We start from the raw sequence: 22001 nt of genomic DNA, 5'->3' as shown, positions 1-22001 counted from the left end.
AAAACAACTGAGGAAAATCTACTTCCTTTTTAGTCATTGTATTTAGTCATTGAGAATGTTTATAAAACAATCAATGACAATCATAAAATGTGAAATTTTTTAACCCAAATGAAATGAGTATTTCTTATAGAATCAGTCGTGTGTTTTGAAGCACAAAAGTCAGGGGTGAGTTGTAGACACTATAACCAGTTACCAGTCAATACCACAGAGAAACCAACAAGCATTTGAAATAATAGGCAAGATTCCAATTTAGTAACTCACTTAATACACTGTTTATTCTTATTCTGGCTGACAGCCCACACTAACTGTATTGATTTATACATAGTTAACTCAATTAAACAGAAATTCCGCAAGATGGAAACGTGTAGACTTTATGGTTTGGTGCACATCTATAGTATCCTCAATTATAATATGAAAAAAAAAAGAAGAGACAGGTCTCTCTATGACTTCTGACTAACCTGGAATTCACCATGTTGACCAAGCTAGCCTCAAACTCAGAGACCCACCTGAGTGTGCTAGGATTAAAGATGTGCATGGTCACACCTAGCCTAACATGAAATATTCTTTTTGAAACCAGATATTTATATGTAGCCCTGGCTGTCCTGGAAGTCTATGTAGACCTAGCTGGCCTGGAACTCATAGAGATTCTCCTGCCTCTGTCTCCCAAGTGCTGGACTTGAAGGAATGGAGTCAAAGTCACACATCAGTGGTTGGGTCCAATCTCACAAAACTACTTCAGATAACTGTATCAATTCTGAAGACTCTGGTACTTCTAACCAAGAGGCTATGGTAGGGATTCCCAAAATCAATCCCTTCTCAGGTTCAGCAATTTGTAAAAATGACTGCCAGAACTCAAGACAACACTCTACTTGCCACCACTGATTACCAGAGGACTATTTCAAAGGTCAGGCATGAATGTCCAGATGAAGAAACGCATAGGGCAAGATTCAGAAGGGTCTCAAGCATGGGCACCTCTGTCCTCTGAAATGGGAATGCCTCCATCCCAGTACCTGGATGTGTTTGGCCATCTGGGGAGCTCTTTGAACCCTGTTTATTGGAGATTCATGGAGGACTCATTAGATACACATGATTGATTAGATCATTAGCTTCAAAGGACTACTGTAACCATTAGTTCTTGTGATAGTTTGAATGAGAAATGTCCCCCCATAAGCTCAAGCATTTGAACACTTGGTTCCCAACAGGTGACACTGTTCAGGAAAGTTAATGAGGTGCCTGCCACCTTGCTAGAGGAAGTATGTATGTCACTAAGGCTGGGCCGAGCATTTAAAGCCTCCCCCACCTCCCAGTTCACTCTGCTTCATGCTTGCTATTCAAGGTCTGATCTCTCGGCTCCCTGCTCCCATACGCCTGCCACTTGCTGCCATGCTCCTCGTCGAGATGGACTCTTAGCCTCTGAAACAGTAAACCCAAATAAACTATTCTCTGTAAGTTGCCCTGGTCATGGTGTGACTAATATAGTCCCTGTCCCCTGGAGTTGGATTATGGGTCATCATCTCCATCCTGAAGCTATGCAGGAACTCCAGCCACCAGCCATTCCACTGGTGTACCAAAAGATGTCACGTTTGTCAGGGATCCCCAAGATTATACACTAAACATCAGGAAAGGGGTGGGGGAAGCAAATGATCATTTCTTGTCAGCAGGAACAGCAGCAGAGGAGGTGTTATTTGTAGAAGAGTCACCTCAGCCAACTGGGTGAGAAGTAGGTGCTGACCAGAGGAACAAGAAGAATGGCAGGATTGGTGGGGGGAGGGGACCGACACCAGGGTGGTAGGAGGGGCTTCTGCACAGGACAAATCGGGATTCCTTCCCAGACTGCCTGGACTGGTAGTGTAACCTGGATGAGTTACTTGAACTTCCTCTCACAGTTTCCTCATCAGCAACATGAGGGCTAATATGACTTCTCTCATGTAAATAATGTGCATAGTGCTGGGGGCAAAGATTTCAGTCAGTCAGTCAGTCAGCGAGGCCAGCAGACACATGAACGTTCAGAACCCAGAACTCACGATGAGACCCAAACACAAGCAGCACACTCTCGCTGGGTTAAGAGATACAGTTGGGACAGCCTAAGGTGCCTCCACCTTTCCTTAAGGAGCACGCTTCCTTGCATGCCAGTGTTCTCTGCTAACACACTGCTCACACTTAGCCAACCCTCTTCTGCCCACTTTGTCTTGTGGCCCCCGCTCTTCCCCAAAGCAGCCACTGAAAACTGGAAATCAATTTCTGCTGGACACAGAAGTCAACCCTGTCGATAATGGTGCAAGCCAAGGGCTGAACGCACCGTTGTGGTAGCTGACAATCAGGGCGGACATGGGAGGATCAGTGCACATTCTTGGTTGTCAGGTGGGTGCACCCAACTGTTATTCAGAGGCATCAGGCAGGAATGCTGCTAAGTACCTTACAAATAGGAAACTGCTCTCCACAACAAAGAATGACCCAGTCACTCAGTCTAAAACACTTACAGTGAGGAAGTCCCCCAAGTCCTGCACCTCAAGTAATACCTTTCTGTCAACAATGCCTTTGTTCCACAGGTTTAAATTCCTGATGCTAATCAGGCTAAAGGAAGGTGTGTTGTGAAGGAGTTAAGCATCAAGTGTGGCCCCTGGGATAAGCAGCCAGTTTTCATTCCTGCTAGGCTACCCAGCTCCATTTGTCAGGTGTGACTCAAAGCTGAGTCTCAGCAGAAAAAGGCATGCACTACCACACCCAGTCTGTGAGTCATTGGGGATTGAACCCAGGGCTTCGTGCATGCTAGGCAAGGGCTCTACCAACTGAGCTACCTCCCCAGGCCCAACTTCAGATGCCTTTACAGAAAAAGCTAAAGTTAAATCCCTACCTTGCCACCTCCTTCCTAGAAGACTTCTCTCTTGCAGTATTTACCATTTCTATACATATATTTATCTGTAAATATTTACATAAATATGTGGTATCCATACTCAATGGTAAATTTTAGTGTGTGTGTGTGTGTGCGTGTTGTTTGGATTTAAACTCAAGGGTTCTCATGCTGGGCATGATTGCTACGCCTTTAATCCCAGCACTCAACAGGCAGAAGCAGGCTAGTCTACATAGTGAATTCCAAGACAACTAGGGTTACACAGAGAAATCTTGTCTTGGAAAAAAAAAAAAAAAAAAAAACCTCAAGGTTTCTACCACTGAGCAACACACTCTCATCCCCAATGGCAGGAAATTTTAAAGAAATGTGATCACAGTACATATTTTCTTTTCTCTTAACATTGAGATTTATCTACTTTGTCCTCTCCATAAGTCCAGATAATTTGCTCCAGTACTAAAGTAAGAGCTTGTAAATAAACAGTTCACCAGCTATGAAATAGGTCATTTCCGTGTTTGTATTAATTGCATACACTTGTCTCAGGTCACCTGGTACATCTACACCTGGAGTTTGGATAGGCTTGACATCTTACAAGATTGTGGATTGTGAGTTAAAGAGCAACTTTCAGCTTCACCCAGTAAGTGGGTTGTGCTAGATGACATAAGATAGAGTCATCTGGGAAGGCGGAATCTCAACTGAGAAGATGCCTCCATCATAGTGGTCTGTAGACAAGCCAATGAGGCATTTTCTTAATTAAAATGGTTAATATGGAAGGGCCCAGCCCACTATGAGTGGTACCACCTCTGGGCAAGTGGTCCTGGGTTTTATTTAAAAAAAAAAAAAAAAAAAAAAGCAAGCATTCAGTAACCATTGTAACTCCATGGGGTTTCTGTTTCAGTTACTGCCTCCAGGTTCGTGCTTGACTACCTGCCTGAGTTCCTTCAGTGATGGGCTGTGGCGTGGAACTATAACATAAAAAAACACCTTCCTCCCCAGATTGTTTCTATTCGTGGTGGTGTATCACAGTAACAGACACCCAAACTAAGACACAGTGATTACCAACCTGTTCTCCAAAGTGCTTGATTAAGCCTTTTATTGCACTTAAATGGAGACTGGAAACTGATGGTTTTCAAACAAGTAAACAAAGAATCAAACATTTGTCAGCTACAAGTCAGTATTAAGATAGTACACTGTGTATAGAGTCACATACTTATATCCTTAGGTAAAGGCAGTGGGGTTGGGAGTGCAAGCTCAACCCGAACTGTCTCAAACAGCAAAAGGAAACCCTTCCAAAATATATAGACAAAATAGGTAACAATTTAATAACTTCTCTCAGAGCCACTCCTGCCTCCACAAAAAAAAACCTTCCATATTTGCAATTAAAATAAAAATAACAGAAGCACATGAATCTCTGAGTTCAAGGCCAGCCTGATCTACGCAACGAGTTCTGGGCCAGGCAGGAACTACGTAGTAAAACAACAAAAAGTTAGTAACCATTTTTGCCGAACCACGACTGAATTCCAGGCCACACACATCAATTGCAAAAATGTTTTCAATGAAGGTAATACAAACATTGCGGTGCGCTAGTGGATATTAAGCCACCAAGAGGAGATGAGTGGACATGATGTGCCTGTCAGGCTGCTTTATAAATAACCAGACCTTTAGCACACATTCGTGCCCTATCACCTCTGATGAGAGAAGCTTCTCTCTGCAGTGGCCAGCAGTGAAGACCCATTCATAACTGGTCAAGGTACAGAGAATAAAGGACAGCTATAAACGGGCCATCTTTATTATCCCCTCCCTCCCGGGCTCAGGACACACTGGGGAAGAAGGAACAGAAAGGACATCTGAGCCAGAGAATGCAGGGAGAAGTATGGAGAGCTGGCTCTGAACTCCCAGCAGCTGTGATCACCTCTACACCATCTCCCCGAGACTGGGCCTGGGGAAAGAGGAGGGGCTCGCCAAGCCCTACCCCTCCCTAAGGATATATATGCAGGTAATGGTTGGCAAAGAAGTAAAACCCACTGAATCTCTCTCCATCTCTCTCCATCTCTCTCTCTCTCACACACACACACACATGTATGGAAATGTCATGATGAAATCTGTTGTCACATATAATTGTATATGCTAATAAAACACAAAAATAAGAAATTATAGCTGAGCCGGGCGTTGGTGGCGCACGCCTTTAATCCCAGCACTCGGGAGGCAGAGGCAGGTGGATCTCTGTGAGTTCGAGGCCAGCCTGGTCTACAGAGCGAGTTCCAGGACAGCCTCCAAGACAATATAGAGAAACCCTGTCTCGAAAAACCAAAAAAAGAAAGAAATTATAGCTGGGCCGTAGTGGCACACACCTTTAATCCCAGCACTCAGGAGGCAGAGGCAGGTGGATCTCTGAGTTTGAGGCCAGCCTGGTCATCAGAGAGAGTTCCAGGACAGCCAGGGCTACACAGAGAAACCCTGTTGGGGGGGTAGGGGGAGTAAGAAGAAATTATGATGAGCCAAGCACAGTTGATCCCACCTGGAATCCCAGCACTTATTGGCTGAGGTAAAACTACCGTTAGGAGTGTGAGGCAAGTTTGAACTATTATCTGTGTTCCAGACCAGACTAGGCTGTAGGGTTAAACCCGTGTCTTAGTTGCTGTGATAAGACATCGTGACCAAGGCAACTTAGAGAGGAAAAGAGCTTGCTTGGGGCTCACAGTTCCAGAGGGCTAGGGTCCACAGCCTTCCTGGATGGGAGTGAGGCAACAGGAAGGCAGATGACTCTGGAGCAGTAGCTGAGAGCCCACATCTTGAGCCAGAATCATGAGACAGGGAGAAAGACACTGGAATGGCAAGGGCTTTTGAAACTTCAAAGCCTGCCCCCAGTGACACGCCTCCTCCTCCAAGGCCACACCTCCTAACCCTTACCCAACAGTTCCACCAGCTTCAGATCAAGTATTTAGACCTATGAGCCTATGGAGGCCGTTCTGTTTCAAACCACCACACCCTGCCTTGAAAACTAACCAAACAGGGACTGGAGAGAGTTCAGAGGTTAAGAGTAGTCCATTAAACACGTTATACTCCATGCTCTAGGGTAGTAAGTATGGGGTGTATATTCAGCGAGTTTAAACCAAGACAATAAAAAATAGTACTTACACCAACTTAGCCTATTTAAACAAACTATCAAACTAAGGAATAGCACAAGGGTACAGCACCTGACTACCATACATGAGACCTGAATTTGATCATTAGGACCGACTGCCAAAGACAACTTAATAACTTTCCCAGAATAAAAGGAATGTTTAAGCAAATGAAATTTCTCAGATTTTTGTTAATCAAATATTATCCCACATTTTTGTACATTTAACAGATTATTGTTGTCACCATAACCAGTATACACAGGCTAGCAGTATACCTCATAGGAAGAATTGTAGAAGTAAAACTAGATGAAAATATTAGGCAAGCTAAATTCTGTCTGAACAAACTTCTCTGTACCGAGTTAGTTTCACCCTAACACTTGTTTCTTGCTTAGATGGACAAAGAGGCTGTACTAAGCAGAAGAGAACTATAGCCATGAGCTAAATTAACAGTAGGCTATGTAACCCCAAATCTCCCTGTGTTGTGACAGCCGAAGTTGTGGAGGCTGAATGCATTCCTCACAGCAATCGGTCTGAGGTAAGACCAGAAACAGATTCAGCAGCAAGGCCAAATGACTTTCCCTCAGCTCTGTGTACAATAGATGCCCTGTAGGAGGAAGTCTGTATGCCGCCATTAAACATGTGACTTACTAGAGGCGCATACAGATGAGGTAATAAAAGGGCGGTTTACCACACCGCTAACCACACCCACTTTAGGCATGACTAAAGACGTATACGGCCGGATGTAAAGACGTATACGTACGTAGGCGGTGAACTACGTCACTAGCCAGGCCCACTTTTGGGCATGGCTAGGGGGCGTTACGGGGGAAGGCATAAAAGACAGCACACAGGAAGTCTCGGTCTCTTTCCCGGAGTTCGGCTTCCAGTTCGGCAGCAGAAAACTACTTGGCTCATCTGGGTTACTTGTTTGGTATCTTGTGAGTAATTTCTACAATAAATACTTAGTTTTACTTTCAGTAAGTGTGTCGCTTATCGCTACAGTGTCATTTGGAGCTACAATGCCCTGTGTGTCTCAATCTCAGATCAGTGCCGACTTTCCTACCAGCTGACTCTGAGTTGGTAACCATTCTGGAGTCTTAGCATCATAATACACATACACAATAATACACATTATAACAATTCACCTGCTGCCACGAAAAGTTCACAAGAAATCACACTAATCCAAAATGACCAATTCAGGCCTACTGCTGTTCTGGGTTCCATCAAGGACCCATCCAGGCAAAGTAGCACACATTTTTAACCCCAGCACTCAGAAGGCAGAGACAAGTGGATTCCTGAGGCCAGCGAGGTCTAACAGAGAGTTACAAGCCATCCAGGGCTACCTGAAGAGACCCTATCTGTATATTAAAAATGATATGAGGGAGAGGAAATTGGGATTGGAATGTAAAACGTGAATTAATTAAAAATGTTCAAAATAAAAATAGTAATTTTTCTAATTTTTAAAAGTCTTGCACTATTTATAGTAAGTTAAGATGAAAGTTATTAAGATCCCAGTTAGTCCACATCCCAGAGTACTGTGGCCAGAGTGACAAAAGCAACATAGGAACCATTCTTTCCCTCCTTCCTCATGTGGCTGTAGCTAGTACATGTGAAGCTAGTACCAGGAAGGATAAGAGTGAGGAAGTAATTACATTCCCACCAGCTAAACGGCAGTGTAACGCTTGAAGGGGTTAACCTCCACCTGTACATTCACAATGAGAGGCCTAGAATCTCAGGTAGGAGAAGATCCCCAGTCAACAGCACCATCTTCCACAGACAGCGTAGGAGAATGAATGTGGCTAAAGACAGAAAAAGAATGACTTCTCCATGAAGAGAATACTTTCCTAGGCTCACTTGAAGATGGCTCATATAATAAAAGCACAGAAGAAATATAATACAAAAGGTACATAACTGGTAGAGACCTGGTCTGTTATAAAATATGAGTTTCATTAAGTAAAAGCAGCTGAAAGGGTCTGTGTGAGCAAATCTGTGTGGGCAGAATCTGTGTGAGAAGAAAATATGTGAGCAGAAACTGTGAGCAAATCTGTGTGAGCATGCAGAAGGTAAGTAGTTACCACCCCTCCTAGCCAATCTGTGCCTCGAAGGTCCTCCCAAAGGATTATCAGGACTGTGTAATTCAGAGACATGTCAAAAGTCACACCGCTGGGGCCCCGGCCTGCCTGTGACCCTTGCCTGAGCTGGCTGGCTCCACGCTAACTTATGCTTCTATTGGCTCTGGTAGAGAGACATGATGCTCCACAGACGGAAGATTGCACCAGCCAAGCTCACTAGTGCTCAGCGTGTTTCACCACCCTCTACTGTCTATCTAGCATTGTGACACTATTTCCCAAATGACTCCAAACACTGAATGGAAACCAGAGCCCACACCTAAACTTCCTAAACATGGAGTCAGAAGTGGGGCAGAGGTCCACAGCATGCAGTCATGATTTACATGGGTTAATACAGACACAGATGAACGTGGAACACAGTTCTCCTCCTACATTGTCTTTTGCTTGCTCACCTATGTCAGCCTCTGTCACAGTGACCTACTGGATGACTATCTCCCAACAGACACCACATTTTAATGAACTTATGATCCCATGCCAAGCTTAGATGTCACAGATGCTCCATAACTTGGAGTTTATTCCAATTTCACAGGCTAAATGATAGCCAGTCTGGATTAAATATAGCAAAATCTCATAGGTTCTGGCCTTACTCTAAATTAAGACATATTTTCTCCCACTCTTTCTTTTGAGGGTCCCATGTACCCTAGGCTGGCCTCAAACTCTGGTCAAGGATGATCTTGACCTTCTTTCTGTCTCTACCATCTTGAGTGCATGGGATTACAAGTCTGTACCACTTCCCTTAGTTTGTGTGGTGCAAGGGATCAAAGTCTGGGCTTCATGTGTGCCAGCCAGGCAAGCAATCTACCAACTGATAGCCACAGCTTCTACAGTTCCTCATGTACAACCCTTCAGATGATAAATTTCTTCTTACAAAGTACCTGACCACTTGAACAGTTTTAATACTAAATCAGAATGCCTAGATTTTTCTCCATTTTTTATCATGTTTAAAAAAATTGTAACTGGAAATACAGGAAAGTCATTCAGAATGAGTGAGAATTTAAACTCCTATAGAAACTTGGTGGCAGCCTCTGGGACCACTGCCCAGGTCAATTCTAAGCTATCTATGATGCTGGAATATGGAGCACACAGCTGTACCCATCAAAGCAAAGGGGGCAAGAGACCCCACAGACCCTCCATACCACAAGGTCCCCTGTGTATGCAGAACTGGTCCAACAACCCTATCAGGCCCAAGTCAGAAGCTATACCTAGATGATAAACACCTCCAATAGCTAGGGGAAACATAGGAAGGGAGGATACGCTTGCTTTGTGTTCTGTTAAGCTCACTGAACACAGGGGAAGAGGGTGTGCATTGTACATGACAGGACACCCCCTGAACTTCTTGTGGGCCTTGTTGTTATCTTGGTGACAAGTTAAAAAACCATCACACACAGCTAAGTTCTAACTCCCCGGTATTCTGATTAGTCTCGCTATGGTTTGGAAAGTGTGGACCTCAAAGGTCCCCGTGTTAGGGGACTGGTCCTCGGTGTGGCAGCACTCAAGTGCTGTGGACATTATGAGGTGAGGCCTCAAATGCATCCCTGGGTCATCAGGGTGCTGCCCTGGGCTAAGCTTCTGCAGCTGGTGACAGGTTCTTGTAGGTGTGATGAGACAGACCCCTGAGTCACTGTCTGCTTGCAGCTCACAACAGAAGAAGCTTCCTCCTCCCACCTTCCACCTGGGCTCCTCCACCTGCAGGAGATCCTCCTGGGCTCCACACTGCTCTTGCACCTGAGGAAAGTGTGCCACCGGTGTTTTCTTACCGTGACTAAAAACCTGGCAAACAGCCAGGCAGTGGTGGCGCACGCCTTTAATCCCAAAACTCGGGAGGCAGAGGCAGGAGGATCTCTGTGAGTTCAAGACCAGCGTGGTCTACAAAAGCTAGTTCCAGGACAGCCTCCAAAGTCACAGAGAAATTTTGTCTCTAAAAACCAAAGAACAAAAAAATCAACAACAAAAAAAAAACCTGACAAACAGCCCTCATCCCACCCTCTTGAAAAAAAGTATCCAATCTCAAAATTAAGATGTAAATGATCAAAGAATTACTGATACCATCAAAACATACACACAAGCAAAGTCGCAGGACAAGTCAAAACTAAGATGAAAAATAATTACCATGCTGGGCAGCAGTGGCACACACCTTTAATTCCAGGCCTTGGCGGGCAGAGGCAAGCAGATATCTGAGTTTGAGGCCAGCCTGGTCTACAGAGAGAGTTTCAGGACATCCAGGGCTACACAGATAAACTCTAAACCAAAACAGAAAAAATAATTACTGATGTTTTCAAGTTAACAAAATTTTCAGTATAAAGATTAGAAAGCTCAAACAATAATAAATGTACGAAACATAGAAATTCTATTGTGTAATGCTGAATAAGATGGCCATATAATCTACAGCAACTGGAAAATGTAACACAGACAATAACTTCCCCCCAAAAATCAAACATTCACAAAACCAAATGAACAAGTAGTGAGTACTTAGATAGCACTATAGGAGATTGAACCACACTATGTCTTTGGTTAAACATAAATGAGTTGACCCCTCATGTTAGCGTGTAGGGGTGCTGAAAGATAGCACACATCACCTGCCTGTATCTCTTTTAATCCCTGACTACATCTTTAAAGCCACGAGTACCCTCTTCAAATGCAGGTCCTGGAAATAAAACAATGCATGGAAGAACACACAGAGGAGCTAACACACACTGCCCAGCCCTCCTGACAACAACGCTATGAAAACTCGGGCAGCCACTGTGCTACAGACAAAACTGTGGATGACCTTAGGCCTGGAGATGACACTGCTCTCTGCATGTACCAGCCAGAAGGGGTGGCTCTAAACCCAGCCAGCTTGCATATTTAACTGATCACAATAGAAGGCAAGACTTACCCACAGAAGCTGAGTTTTTAAGAACCGACTCCTTTGGGGCTCCTTTTTCAATTCGCAATGTGGCCCACTGTTCCAAAAAAAAAAACAAGAAGCAATTTGTTGAAACTCTTCCACAGACTAATGTAAACACTGAAACATACCTAGATAGAAGCAACCTTAAAAACCAAGGCTGGGCACCATCTGAATTAGGGAGACACCCCAGGGAAATCTTTGATGTACATTATCACTAAATGTGAGGGCTAAATGCCTAGAACATAGCATGAAGGTCAAGAAGTATGACTCCATCAGGACCGTGCACAGTAGCACGGAGCCAAGCAGGAGACTGCCACCTAACTTAGAACACCTAAAAATAGAGGCCAGTCCTCCAGGCTTCCGGTGACCCTTCACTACTGGAAGACTCGATCTTCATCTGGCTGCATCCTTTCTGTTCTTGTTTGGGGGAGAGGCATTAAGCTCTGGATTCCCAGAGCTTTTCTCAACTGAGGTGGAGGTTAATTGCCATAGCTTTCCCCTAAAGCTTTGTCATTTGACATCTATTATATAGGTAGCATAAAATAAATCTGTGTGAGCAAGCCATCACTATTATTCTTAGAACTCACCTTTCTATTGTGGCCACCAAATTCTATATTTCATAATAAGGCACCTCAGACTAGAACAATTATTGCATTCTAATGGTGGGAGATGTGAGAATTTTTAGCAGGTAAGAGCTCAGTTATGTACCCTCCAAAATTCACATGGTGAAAATAGAAGGTTTGTATTTGGAGACTGGATCTTTAAAAGATGTGATCCAGTTAAAATGAAGCCCTTAAAGTGAGCCCTGATGAGTGATCTAAGAAGAAATTTGGATCCCCAAAGAAATATCAGAGGTAGTGCTGGGGAGATGGTTCAGTGGGTTAAAGCGTTTGCTGTGCATCTGTGAAGATTTGAGTTCAATCCCAAGAAATCACACAAAAGCCAGATATGTTGGCAAGCATCTGTAATCCCAGATCTCCTATAAGACAGATGAGAGGTAGAAATGGGAGAACCCACGGAAGATCACTAACTTCATGCTACCTTCATGTGTGTACCATAAAAACCACTGGCTTGAAGATGTAAGGACTGACACCCAAGGTTGTCCTCCGACCTCTCTACATGCATGTCACAAAGGCACCCACATTCACACATGAGGATGTGTGTGCATCCGTCTGCACACACATTGTATGCACACAAGAAAAAAGAAAAGAAGGAAATATCGGGGATTGTGTGAAGACAGTGAGAAATGAAGCCAGTCCCATGGACTCCCTGACCTGAGACTTCCAGTCTCCAGAATCCTAAGAAGGTAAATCTCTGCTGCCTGTGCCTGGGATATCTTGTCACATACAGTGACATTCTCAAGTAGCAAATCACACTCCTCAAAGAGGAAGGCAGACCACAAAGAACATTTGAGATGCATACGGTTTCCCCATTTGAGATGCATAAGGTTTCCTCATTTGAGAGCACCAAGGGTCTGCAAAGACAGTTCAAGATGAGCAAATTTCAAGGTTGGAGAGGCAGCTCTTCAAAGCCAACAGGAGTCTGTGTAGACAACAACTGCTTGGGAGTCTGTGTAGACCACTGCTTGGGAGTCTGTGTAGACCACTGCTTGGGAGTCTGTAGACAATTGTTTCCCAGTGCGTGTTTATTCACACGCTGAAAGCGAAGAGGTATTACAGTCTGCCTGGTGTCAGGGAGAATACGTCTTCCTATTTCCCAGCTGAGACTTTAAGCTCTTGGGGCATCTGTTTCATCATCTCTCTGAGAAGGGTCAACACCAAAGGTGACAGTAAAGATTAACGAGCCGGGCAGGGTCTGACACAGATCTGGAAGCCCAACTACTTGGGAGGCTGATGCAGGAGGATCATAAATTCAAGGCCTGCCTATGCCAACTCTAACCTAGTGATTTAAAGGCCAGCCTGCACAACTTACTGAGTCCCTATCTCAAAAAACAAAGTAGAATGAGAGTTGGGGGAGACGGCATGGTGGTAGAGAGCACTTGCCTAGTGTGTGCAAGTCCTTGGGCTCAACCCCAGCATGGGGAGGCGGGGCATGCAGGAGGCAGGGCATGCGGGGAGCACCTGCCTGGTGCCCACCAGTTGGGAGGATACAAAGCGATTCTGATGAATTTCTCCTTCCCCCCATCCCTCACACTTGGTTTAGGTGACAAAGTGAGCAGTTCCCCAAGACTGATCTCCCAACAGGTAACTATTTGTCTTTAGCATGCCGGCTTCTCCACCTGAGAGGGAGTCCCAGGATAGTTCTTCTCTTCAAGGTAACCTCAGAGTACTTCTACCTCAAGGCCATACAGACAAGAGGACCCTGAATACAGAAGTAGCTTTAGCACCCCAATATTACACCCCACCTCGGTCTTCAAGGCCTGAGGAAGGCTAAAAGGCATGGATCTGTCAAGCTTCTCAGCACTTAATTTCTAAAGCCTGTAAGGGGGCAAACTCACTAAAGCTTGTTTCAAGATTAAAAAAAAAATCTGATGGATTCCAGGCTACGGAGATAAGGATAACCCTCAATTTCTTTTGTCTTTGAAAATTTCATACACGGATACCACATTTATATCATTTTTACCTCACCCTTCCCCACCTTCCATGCCCCCACCACTCCCTCTTCTTTATTAGTGATACACTGTGTTAGTGAATGTATACATATTCCTGCCTCTACCTCCCAAATCCTGAGATTATAGGCATGTGCCGCATAGCCGGGTTTATGTGGTGTTAGGAATCGAACCCGGGGCTTTCTGCATACCAGGAGAGCACTCTACCAACCAAGACACATCCCCAACCCTCAAGTCTGATTTTAAAACAAACCAAAAGCTTGCAAAATTATGAAATTCTCACCCTAACCAATTATAACTTCTAAACTTTATGCTGTAAAGAGTCAAGGACTGAGCCGGGGGTTGGTGGCACACGCCTTTAATCCCAGCACTCGGGAGGCAGAGGCAGGTGGATCTCTGTGAGTTCGAGACCAGCCTGGTCTACAGAGCGAGTTCCAGGACAGCCTCCAAAGCCACAGAGAAACCCTGTCTCGGAAAAACCCAAAAAAAACAAAACAAAACAAAACAAAAAAAAAGAGTCAAGGACTGGCTGAAGATGGGGAAAGAGACAATGAAAACAAGTAAAATCATCTAAAAACTCAAATTGTAAGGCTTACAGAAATAACAGCCGGCAGTCCTCTGTAGCTGAACGACAGCTTCTCGGCAGGGTCTGTCAAATCGGCAGACAGAAAATCCTGGCTCCAGATTCAAACTGAAAGCCTGACTCTATCCCCAACAGCTGCATGCTACTGAACTCCTGCCCTAAATCAATAAGAATAATAGCAGGCCCCTGTGGGATGGGGTAAATGAAAAACCAGCTTTTCTTTATTGCCATCACTTGTTATAAACAGCCTGGGCCTGCCTTCTAGCGCACAGATTGTATTTCCACCATCGGAGAGAGCATCTCTTACACAAACTCGGTAATAGCCTACTGGGAACTATGGGCATGCCTCTTTCAAAGGGTGGAAAGCCTGTTGTGGACGGAAGACAGAGTGAAAGGATGAGAGAAGGCACAACAGGAGTCAAGTTAAATCTTAGTTTCATGAGCAGACAATACAGTGTCATAGCGTCCCAATCTAAATGCCACTAAAACTCAGCACCAGCTGTGTGTTAAGTGCCTCTACTACTTCAACCCTCAGAATAATCCAGTAGGATATGGACCTGGACATGTAGAAACTGAGGCTGTGACAAAGTGACCCACCAGAGACCACAGAGCCAGGATCATGGGAGAACCTGTCCTTCCCTCCACCTTATCCCTTAAAAGTGGAAGGAGGTTACTCCTTGCTGTGCCTGCATTATCCAAAAAAAGAATTTGCATCTAAAAAGTCCCTTTCTTTCAGGGTTGGCAAAAGAACCCATGATAGGCTCGCTGTGAGCTGTATCCATAGCTCTCATACTTCCTTCCTGTCAACAGTTGTACAATCTCTTCCTGTTCCTCATCCCCTTCTACTCATAAACATCACACCATAGAAAAGCAATCCCTCCCGTTAATCACTAGCCTTACAATTAACTTGGAGGGTTGAGAGCAGTGGGCTATCTAACCTACACTCCTGCTGGATAAATGTGAAAACCACACACACACACACACACACACACACACACACACACACACACACACACACACACACACACTAGATACTGTGACAATACAGTCTACCATCGGGGGATTTCTCCTGATGGCACCTCCCAAGTCCGTAGTTTTACTTCTCAGTTTGTACCCAAAACAATTCCCCCAATATTAACAAAATCTTTGATATATATACACACACACACACATATATGTATGTATATATATATACGTATATATATATGTATATATATATATACGTATATATATATATATCCCAGTCAGTTCTTATGTGTCCCTTGGAAATCCAGTCTAAAGACTCATTGAACTGATTCTATCCCAAACAGTCAATGTCTTCAAACAGTTTGCCATACCAGAGACATGTATTCATATCTAGGGACACCTAGCAACAGAGAAAGCAGCATGCAATAGGTGTTCAAAACATAATTATTGTGCAAGCACATATGCAAATTTGCTAATATATGTGCGTGTATAATAGTAACTATATAAAAACAATAATTTAATATAAATATATATTTGTAAGTCTGTAAACGATAGTATATAATTATATATAGTACATAATGATGTTATAAAGAATAATATAATACAATAAATAAAAGTAACAACTTTTAAAATTAGAAGTAATTTCTTTAAAGGAAAAGAACAAAGCAAGAGTACTCAGTGCTATCTATCACTACCTTAATGCCACACTGCAAGGAGTCCCTGTCCTATTTAACACAGAAGGCAGGAGAGAAGCAGGGAGGGAAAGGAGGCATCAAATGACAGTTCCGCAGAGAATGTAATGGCTACTAGAATATCTGAGGGCATGTGTGGAAGTCAGGGGACAACTTGCCATGGTCTCCACCTTGCCATGTGGGTTCCAGGGATCAAACTCAGGTCATCAGACTTGGTGACAAGTGCCATTTCACCAGGCTCCTGATCTGCAGCTCAGCCTGGCCTCAAGCTTACAACAGTCTTGTCTTGGCCTTTTGGGTGTTGAGATTATAGGTATGACCACTGCCTCAGACAGAAGGAAATGTTAATATTTCTAACTTCACGATGCTGTTTATATCTACTTTGACCACAACCACCACATGCCCACTAATAATAATTCTTCTGGTGGTGGTGGCACACTCCTTTAATCCCAGCACTTGGGAGGCAGAGGCAGGCGGATCTCTGTGAGTTCAAGGCCAGCCTGGTCTACAGAGCGAGTTCTAGGACAGGCTCCAAAGCTACACAGAGAAATCCTGCCTGAAAAATAAAATAAAAAACAAAAATAAAAGTTCTGGAGATGTAGCTTGGTGGGTAGAGAGCTTGACTAGCATAAAGACTTGGTTCCACTCCCAGCATCCAATGAACTGGAAGTAGTGATGTGTGCTTGGAATCCTAGATCTTGGGGTAGAGACAGGAGTACAGACATGCAAGGCCATTCTCAGCTACAGAGCAAGTTAGAAGGGTCAGCCTGGGCTACATGCGATCCTGTCTTGTGGGGATCACAGACCCTGGCCGGAAACCCACTCCTCCATCAGCCTGGGAGCAGGCAGCTGAGAGACAATGTTTACTGAAAACATGTTTACTGAAAACAATTCAGTGCCATAAATTCCTGATAAGGGCTTGATAAGGGCTTGGTCACTGAAACACCCTGACTTTGATCTTCCCGATGGCTAGCTACTCCCTGCTGTTCCCGATTCTGGTGCCAGAGATTTAACCACCAGCCAGGAGGAAGGAGAGTCTGTGAGAGGTGTGTGAGAGGGCTGTTGGAGATTTGTGCATGTATGGTGGCAGAAGTTTTTCTGAGGGGAAGCGTTTTTTCTTGGGAAGTTCTCCTAAGCCGATTTGGGGAGCATAAAGTTTTCTTAATGCAACCGACCGGTCTCTGTGTCATCAATCCTCGCCACATTCTCAGATACAGGCTGCGCAGGAGGTGCAGCACTGTCTCCCCCCCAAAAAGGGCCTTTTTTTTTTTTAAATAAAAAATAAAAAGAAAGTAGACCTCTTTTGAAAACAAAATTCCCCCAATCATCAAGAAACTCGCCTCTAACTCTACATGTGGAAGTTCATATTAGTAATTCAAAGTATGAACTTAGGAGGCCAAGACAGTTTGGTGTCAGTTCAGATGTCAGATTGGATCATACCAAGTCCTGAGTTCCAGGCTATCTTGGGCTATAAAGTGTGTGTGTGTGTGTGTGTGTGTGTGTGTGTATGTGTGTGTGTGTGTGGTATGGTATGGTATATGTGGTGTGTGTGTGTTGTGTATCGTATGTGCATGTACATGGTGTGTATATGTGGTATGGTATAGTGTATGCGATGTATGTTGTAGGGAGAGGGGCATGTGTATTGCTTGGGTTTAAATTCACACACGTGGAGAGAGAGAGACCATCTCCGGAATTTCTTTCTGCTCTAGATAGAAAACTCAGGGCCCGCCGGGTGGTGGTGGCGCACGCCTTTAATCCCAGCACTCGGGAGGCAGAGGCAGGTGGATCTCTGTGAGTTCAAGGCCAGGCTGGACCGACAGCCTCCAAAACAATACAGAGAAACCTTGTCTCATAAAACCAAGAAGAAAAAAAAAGAAAAAGAAAAAGAAAACTCAGGGCCCTGTCAAACAAGCTGAAAAGGCCTGGATTGGCAATCATCTCCTCAAATACAGTCATTTGCCAGCTGAGAACACTGAGGCAGTAACTCCCTCCTTGCCATATCTTTAGCTGTCCAGAAAGATTAAAGCAAGAGAGGCTGTAATAAGCACCTAGGAGCCAGTGTGTGTGACTCCCTTATCTAGTTCTCCAATGTCCAAGAAAGTGACTCAAATCACTTCAGGACATGCCCTGAAGAGGGTCAGCTGATGTATGAGGAGCGAGCATGCTAGAATGGCTGGAGAGGGAGGAAACTAAAACCCAGAGCATGTGTAACAGATAATGACGATGAGAAGAAAGAACAGACAAAAACCTGGAGAGCTGGCTGGCAAGGCGGAACGCACCTCTTATGTCAGTGCTTGGGAGCCTGAGGCAGCAGGTTGCAAAGTTCAAGCCAGTCTGAGCTACATCGTGAGATGCCATCTTGGAGGGGGGAGGGGAGAAAAGCAAAGAATGGGACAGACTGGCAATGGGAAATCTACTATAGCTGCAAACATTCATTAAGGAAATAGCCACAAAGAGAAAGTCCAACAAGAATCCAGAGGGAAGCCTTAGCAGGCAGCGGTGGGCTAAAGATATATATCTAGGAGTCATTCCTTTACTATGAAGGAAGAAGGGACAGTGCCAAGTCCTTTGGGAGGACAAAAAGTATGGGCCAAAAATAACACAGAGCACAGCTATAGGTGGTAATAGAGAAGCTGGGGAAACAAAGGCAGGGACTTTGAGCAACCATACTATTCATTCAATCATAACAAACACACAGAGCACCTAACACGTATGGGCACCTTGCAGAGACCATGCTGAGGGCTCCCTGTCCTGACGTGGTTTCTACTCTTAAAAACAACTATGTGGAAAGCTAAGTGTGATACCCCCTGTCTGTAAAGCCAGAACTTAGAGCCTAAGGTAAGTGGAGAATTTCAAAGCCAGGTAGGGCTGCAAGAGTGATAGCCTGTCCTAAAACCAAAACAGACAGACAGATGAAAATGATATGCAAATAGGTGTTGGTACTTCTATTTGGCAGATAAGTACAATAAAAGAGTCAGATGACCTTGTTAGATCAGGTACTGGGAAACGGATGAGAGTTAGGTACCAAATCTAGGCAAATCTGTACAGCCTACAGGGCCTCTCTCCATTAAGAGCACTACTGTTTGTCACACTGAATTCAAACGAACCTTCCAACTCTGCATCCCACAGCACTTGCCTCCCTACAAGGAGAGGCCTCCTGAATTTTACTAAAGACCCTTATGAACTTCAGCTGAAGCCTGTCTGTGGAATTTGGAAACAAGCCTAAGGCCAAGCTGAGGTCAAAGAAGAACTTTCGCATTCCAGTGCCCCTAGTTAGAAAAAAAAATCCCCACAACTCTACTAAAATAAAATCAGATTCTTTTTCTGCCACCTGGCCATTGCTTTCTTATCTTGGCCATGAAGTGGAACGTGATGCCTCTGTAGACACAAAAGGACCTCTGAAACCTGGGGCTGTAAAACCCCAAGAGGGAAGTGACCCCTTGCGAGGCATCGTGGGTAATAAATCCGCTGATGCAGCAAACGGCCATCCTGAGTTCATCCAGTAAGTAAAAAACAGTAGTGATGACAGAACCCAGGTGGAAGTGTTCTCCTGTGAGGTGGACTGTCAGGCGCCACCCAGCTCCCTAAGTTCTCAGAGCAGCCCGGGCTCGCATCCTGACCCCCCACACTCACCTCCAAGGTTTTCACCAGGATCTTCATGTAGAGCTCCGAGATGCCTAGAGATAATCCGAAGGCCGAGGGCAGCACGATGAGGCCGACCACCAGCGTCAGCCAGGTGGACAGGAGCTTCAAGGCCAGGTCTGCGCCCTCCATGTCTCGGCACGCCCTCGGGGAGGGGTCCCCAGGAGATCTGAGCGCAGTAGAGGGATTCCCAAGTCCCAAGCAGTCCCGCACAGCTCCGAAAACACAGCGTCCGACCCGGAGCCGGGCTCCGGGGACTCAGCGACGCCCGCCTCACTCCCTTCACCTCTGCGGGGCGAAGGGGAGGGAGAACTCTCAGAACTACGGCGGTCTCCTTCCCTCCTCCTCTGGGGTCCCTGTTGTCCCCGAAGGCTAACTCTCCCCGAGAGGCCCAGGCCAAGCAGTGGCCACCGCAGAGGGAGCAGACGAGAAGACCCAGCAGTCGGCGATCCAGGGGACACCCTGGTGCGGTCAGAGCTCACGGAGGCAACCAGGAACGCGCCCCACCCCGGGCCTGATTTCCTCCGGACAGCGATTGCGACAACCTGGCGGTGACTCACCCAGGCCCTCGGGCAGTGAGGATCCCTGCAGGTTCCCTGCACCTCTGCGTAGGCTGCGGGCAATGCGGGTAACCGGTGGCTTGCTTTCGGGTGCCGAGGAGCCCTTTTACTGCACTCTGCCCTTGCCCCACCCCCCTCACCACCCAACGGGGAGCTCCCTGGCACGACTGAGTCCCGGGGGCACCGCTGCCTGGGTGAGCCACCGCCCTCTGCCCCGCCTTTCCCCCGCCCCCTTGCCCTGCACTCCCATCAAAGGTCCTTTTCCGGAGCAGACTTTCCATCTTCACCCACAGAATGGGCCCCTGACGTCTCCCGGACTCTGCGGAAAATCTTGTTTTGTGAGCGTGCAAAACGACCGCCTGGGAAAGGCTTTCGGGAGGAGGGACTGCAGAGCAAGGGTGAGCAGTCACGCACCGCTGCTCCTGGCTCCCCAACACCTCCTTCCCTACCCTAGCCAGCCTCAGGGTTGAATCTTACAAGGAAGGAGAACGCTCACTCACTCACTCGTTCTCTCTCCACAAGTCGCCTTAACCACCCTGCCAACACCTCCCTGGTACAGAATAGACCCAGAAGATCGGAGTGGCAGTGTCGCAGGACTGTAATTCCAACACTTGCACTCAGGAATCTGAGACTGGAGAGGAGACGGGTCCGAGCGGTTCCAATAGTCCACCTAGGGCTAAATAACCAGATCCCTTTTTTAAAGGGCGGCGGGGGGGGGGGTGGATTCTGTTTGTCACTCCCTTCCCTGGAGGAGATTCCAGGCGAAGCTTCCCTTGCATCCGCCCACACTCAGAGCTCAGACTGCAAAAAATGCTGCGCAAATGCTAACCTTCACCCAACCCGCACGAGTTTCCCGGGGATCCACGTCCCACGCCGCTATGGTGCTAGCCCTTACTAGAACAAAGAACAAAAAATCCTGCACGTGTACTCCGCTGCAGCTCAACCAGTTTTAAGAAAAAACTGATAAGAGCTGTGAGCAAGCTGCCTAAGGTCCAGTCCGTCACTGAATCGGCTCTAAATTCTTCTTAGTAGAGGACCAAACTCGCTTTACAGTTGACAGTCGGAAATTGTTTTCAGAGTTGGAATAAGTGTGTGTGGGGGGAGACCAGCAAACTGAACGCTACGTGTTAATAGCAAATATTGCAGAGAAAGCTGTCTCCACCCCCAGGGGGCGTGGAGGAAGAAGGAAGCTCCTCTCTTTGCACCTCAGGCCAGTTGCCCACACTCTCCTCACTAGGTACTTGTGAAGGAAAAGATGTCAGGAACTCACTCTCAAAATGTATCCTCTGGGGCCAGTGGGACAGCTATTGACAAAGATGCCTGCTGCCAAACACCGCGCACTGTTAGTTTTTGAAAACCTATGGTGTAAGCGGAGAACCAATTATCACCTGACCACAGGTGGTGCTCAGTAGTATCTCTCTCTGTCTCTCTCTCTCTCTGTCTCTCTCTCTCTGTCTCTCTCTCTCTGTCTCTCTGTCTCTCTCTCTCTCTCTCTCTGTCTCTCTCTCACACACACACAAGATAAACAAAACATAATTTTTTAAAAATTGTGTGGACTGGAGAGCTGGCTCAACGATTAAGAGTACTGACTGCTGTTCCAGAGGACAAGGATTCAATTCCGAGCACCCACATAGCAGCTAAGAACTGTCTATAACTCCAACATCTGACACTCTCACACAGACAGACAGACATGCAGGCAAAACACCAATGCACATAAAATAAATGAATTATTTTTAAAAATGTGCCAGGCAGTGGTGGCACATGCCTTTAATTCCAGCACTTGAGAGGCAGAGGCAGGTCTCTGTGAGTTCGAGGCCAGCCTGGTCTACAGAGCAAGTTCTAAGACAGGCTCCAAAGCTACAGAGACACCTTGTCTCAAAAAGTCAAAAATAAATAAATGGGTTTTTTTGTTTTGTTTGTTTGTTTTGCTTTGTTTTGTTTTGGATCATCTACCAGAGATGAGGGGAAAAAAATTGTAACCCCAGCACTTGGGAAAAGGAGACAAG

General features: G+C 45.7%; 1 protein-coding gene across 2 annotated transcripts in view; it reads right to left on the bottom strand.

The window, feature by feature from the left end:
- The window catches only part of Gpat3 (glycerol-3-phosphate acyltransferase 3), a 50839-nt gene extending 30692 nt beyond the window's left edge, over nt 1-20147 (bottom strand). The window contains exons 1-3 of one of the 2 annotated variants that reach the window (XM_040747519.1): nt 19996-20147; nt 19427-19723; nt 10972-11038 (exon numbers count right to left, since the gene is read on the bottom strand). In XM_040747519.1, the coding sequence (XP_040603453.1) occupies nt 10972-11038; nt 19427-19567 (208 nt within the window). In that variant the 5' untranslated portion in view covers nt 19568-19723; nt 19996-20147. Of the gene's footprint in view, nt 1-10971; nt 11039-19426 lie in introns of both variants that reach the window. The other variant, XM_040747520.1, reaches the window with a different exon arrangement.
- Nucleotides 20148-22001: the final 1854 nt, after the last annotated feature.

The sequence above is a fragment of the Mesocricetus auratus genome, unplaced genomic scaffold (assembly GCF_017639785.1).
Source record: "Mesocricetus auratus isolate SY011 unplaced genomic scaffold, BCM_Maur_2.0 Super-Scaffold_100006, whole genome shotgun sequence".
Taxonomy (NCBI): Eukaryota; Metazoa; Chordata; class Mammalia; order Rodentia; family Cricetidae; genus Mesocricetus; species Mesocricetus auratus.
The sequence above is the reverse complement of the archived record's forward strand: the minus strand, read 5'-3'. Positions and strand labels throughout refer to the sequence as shown.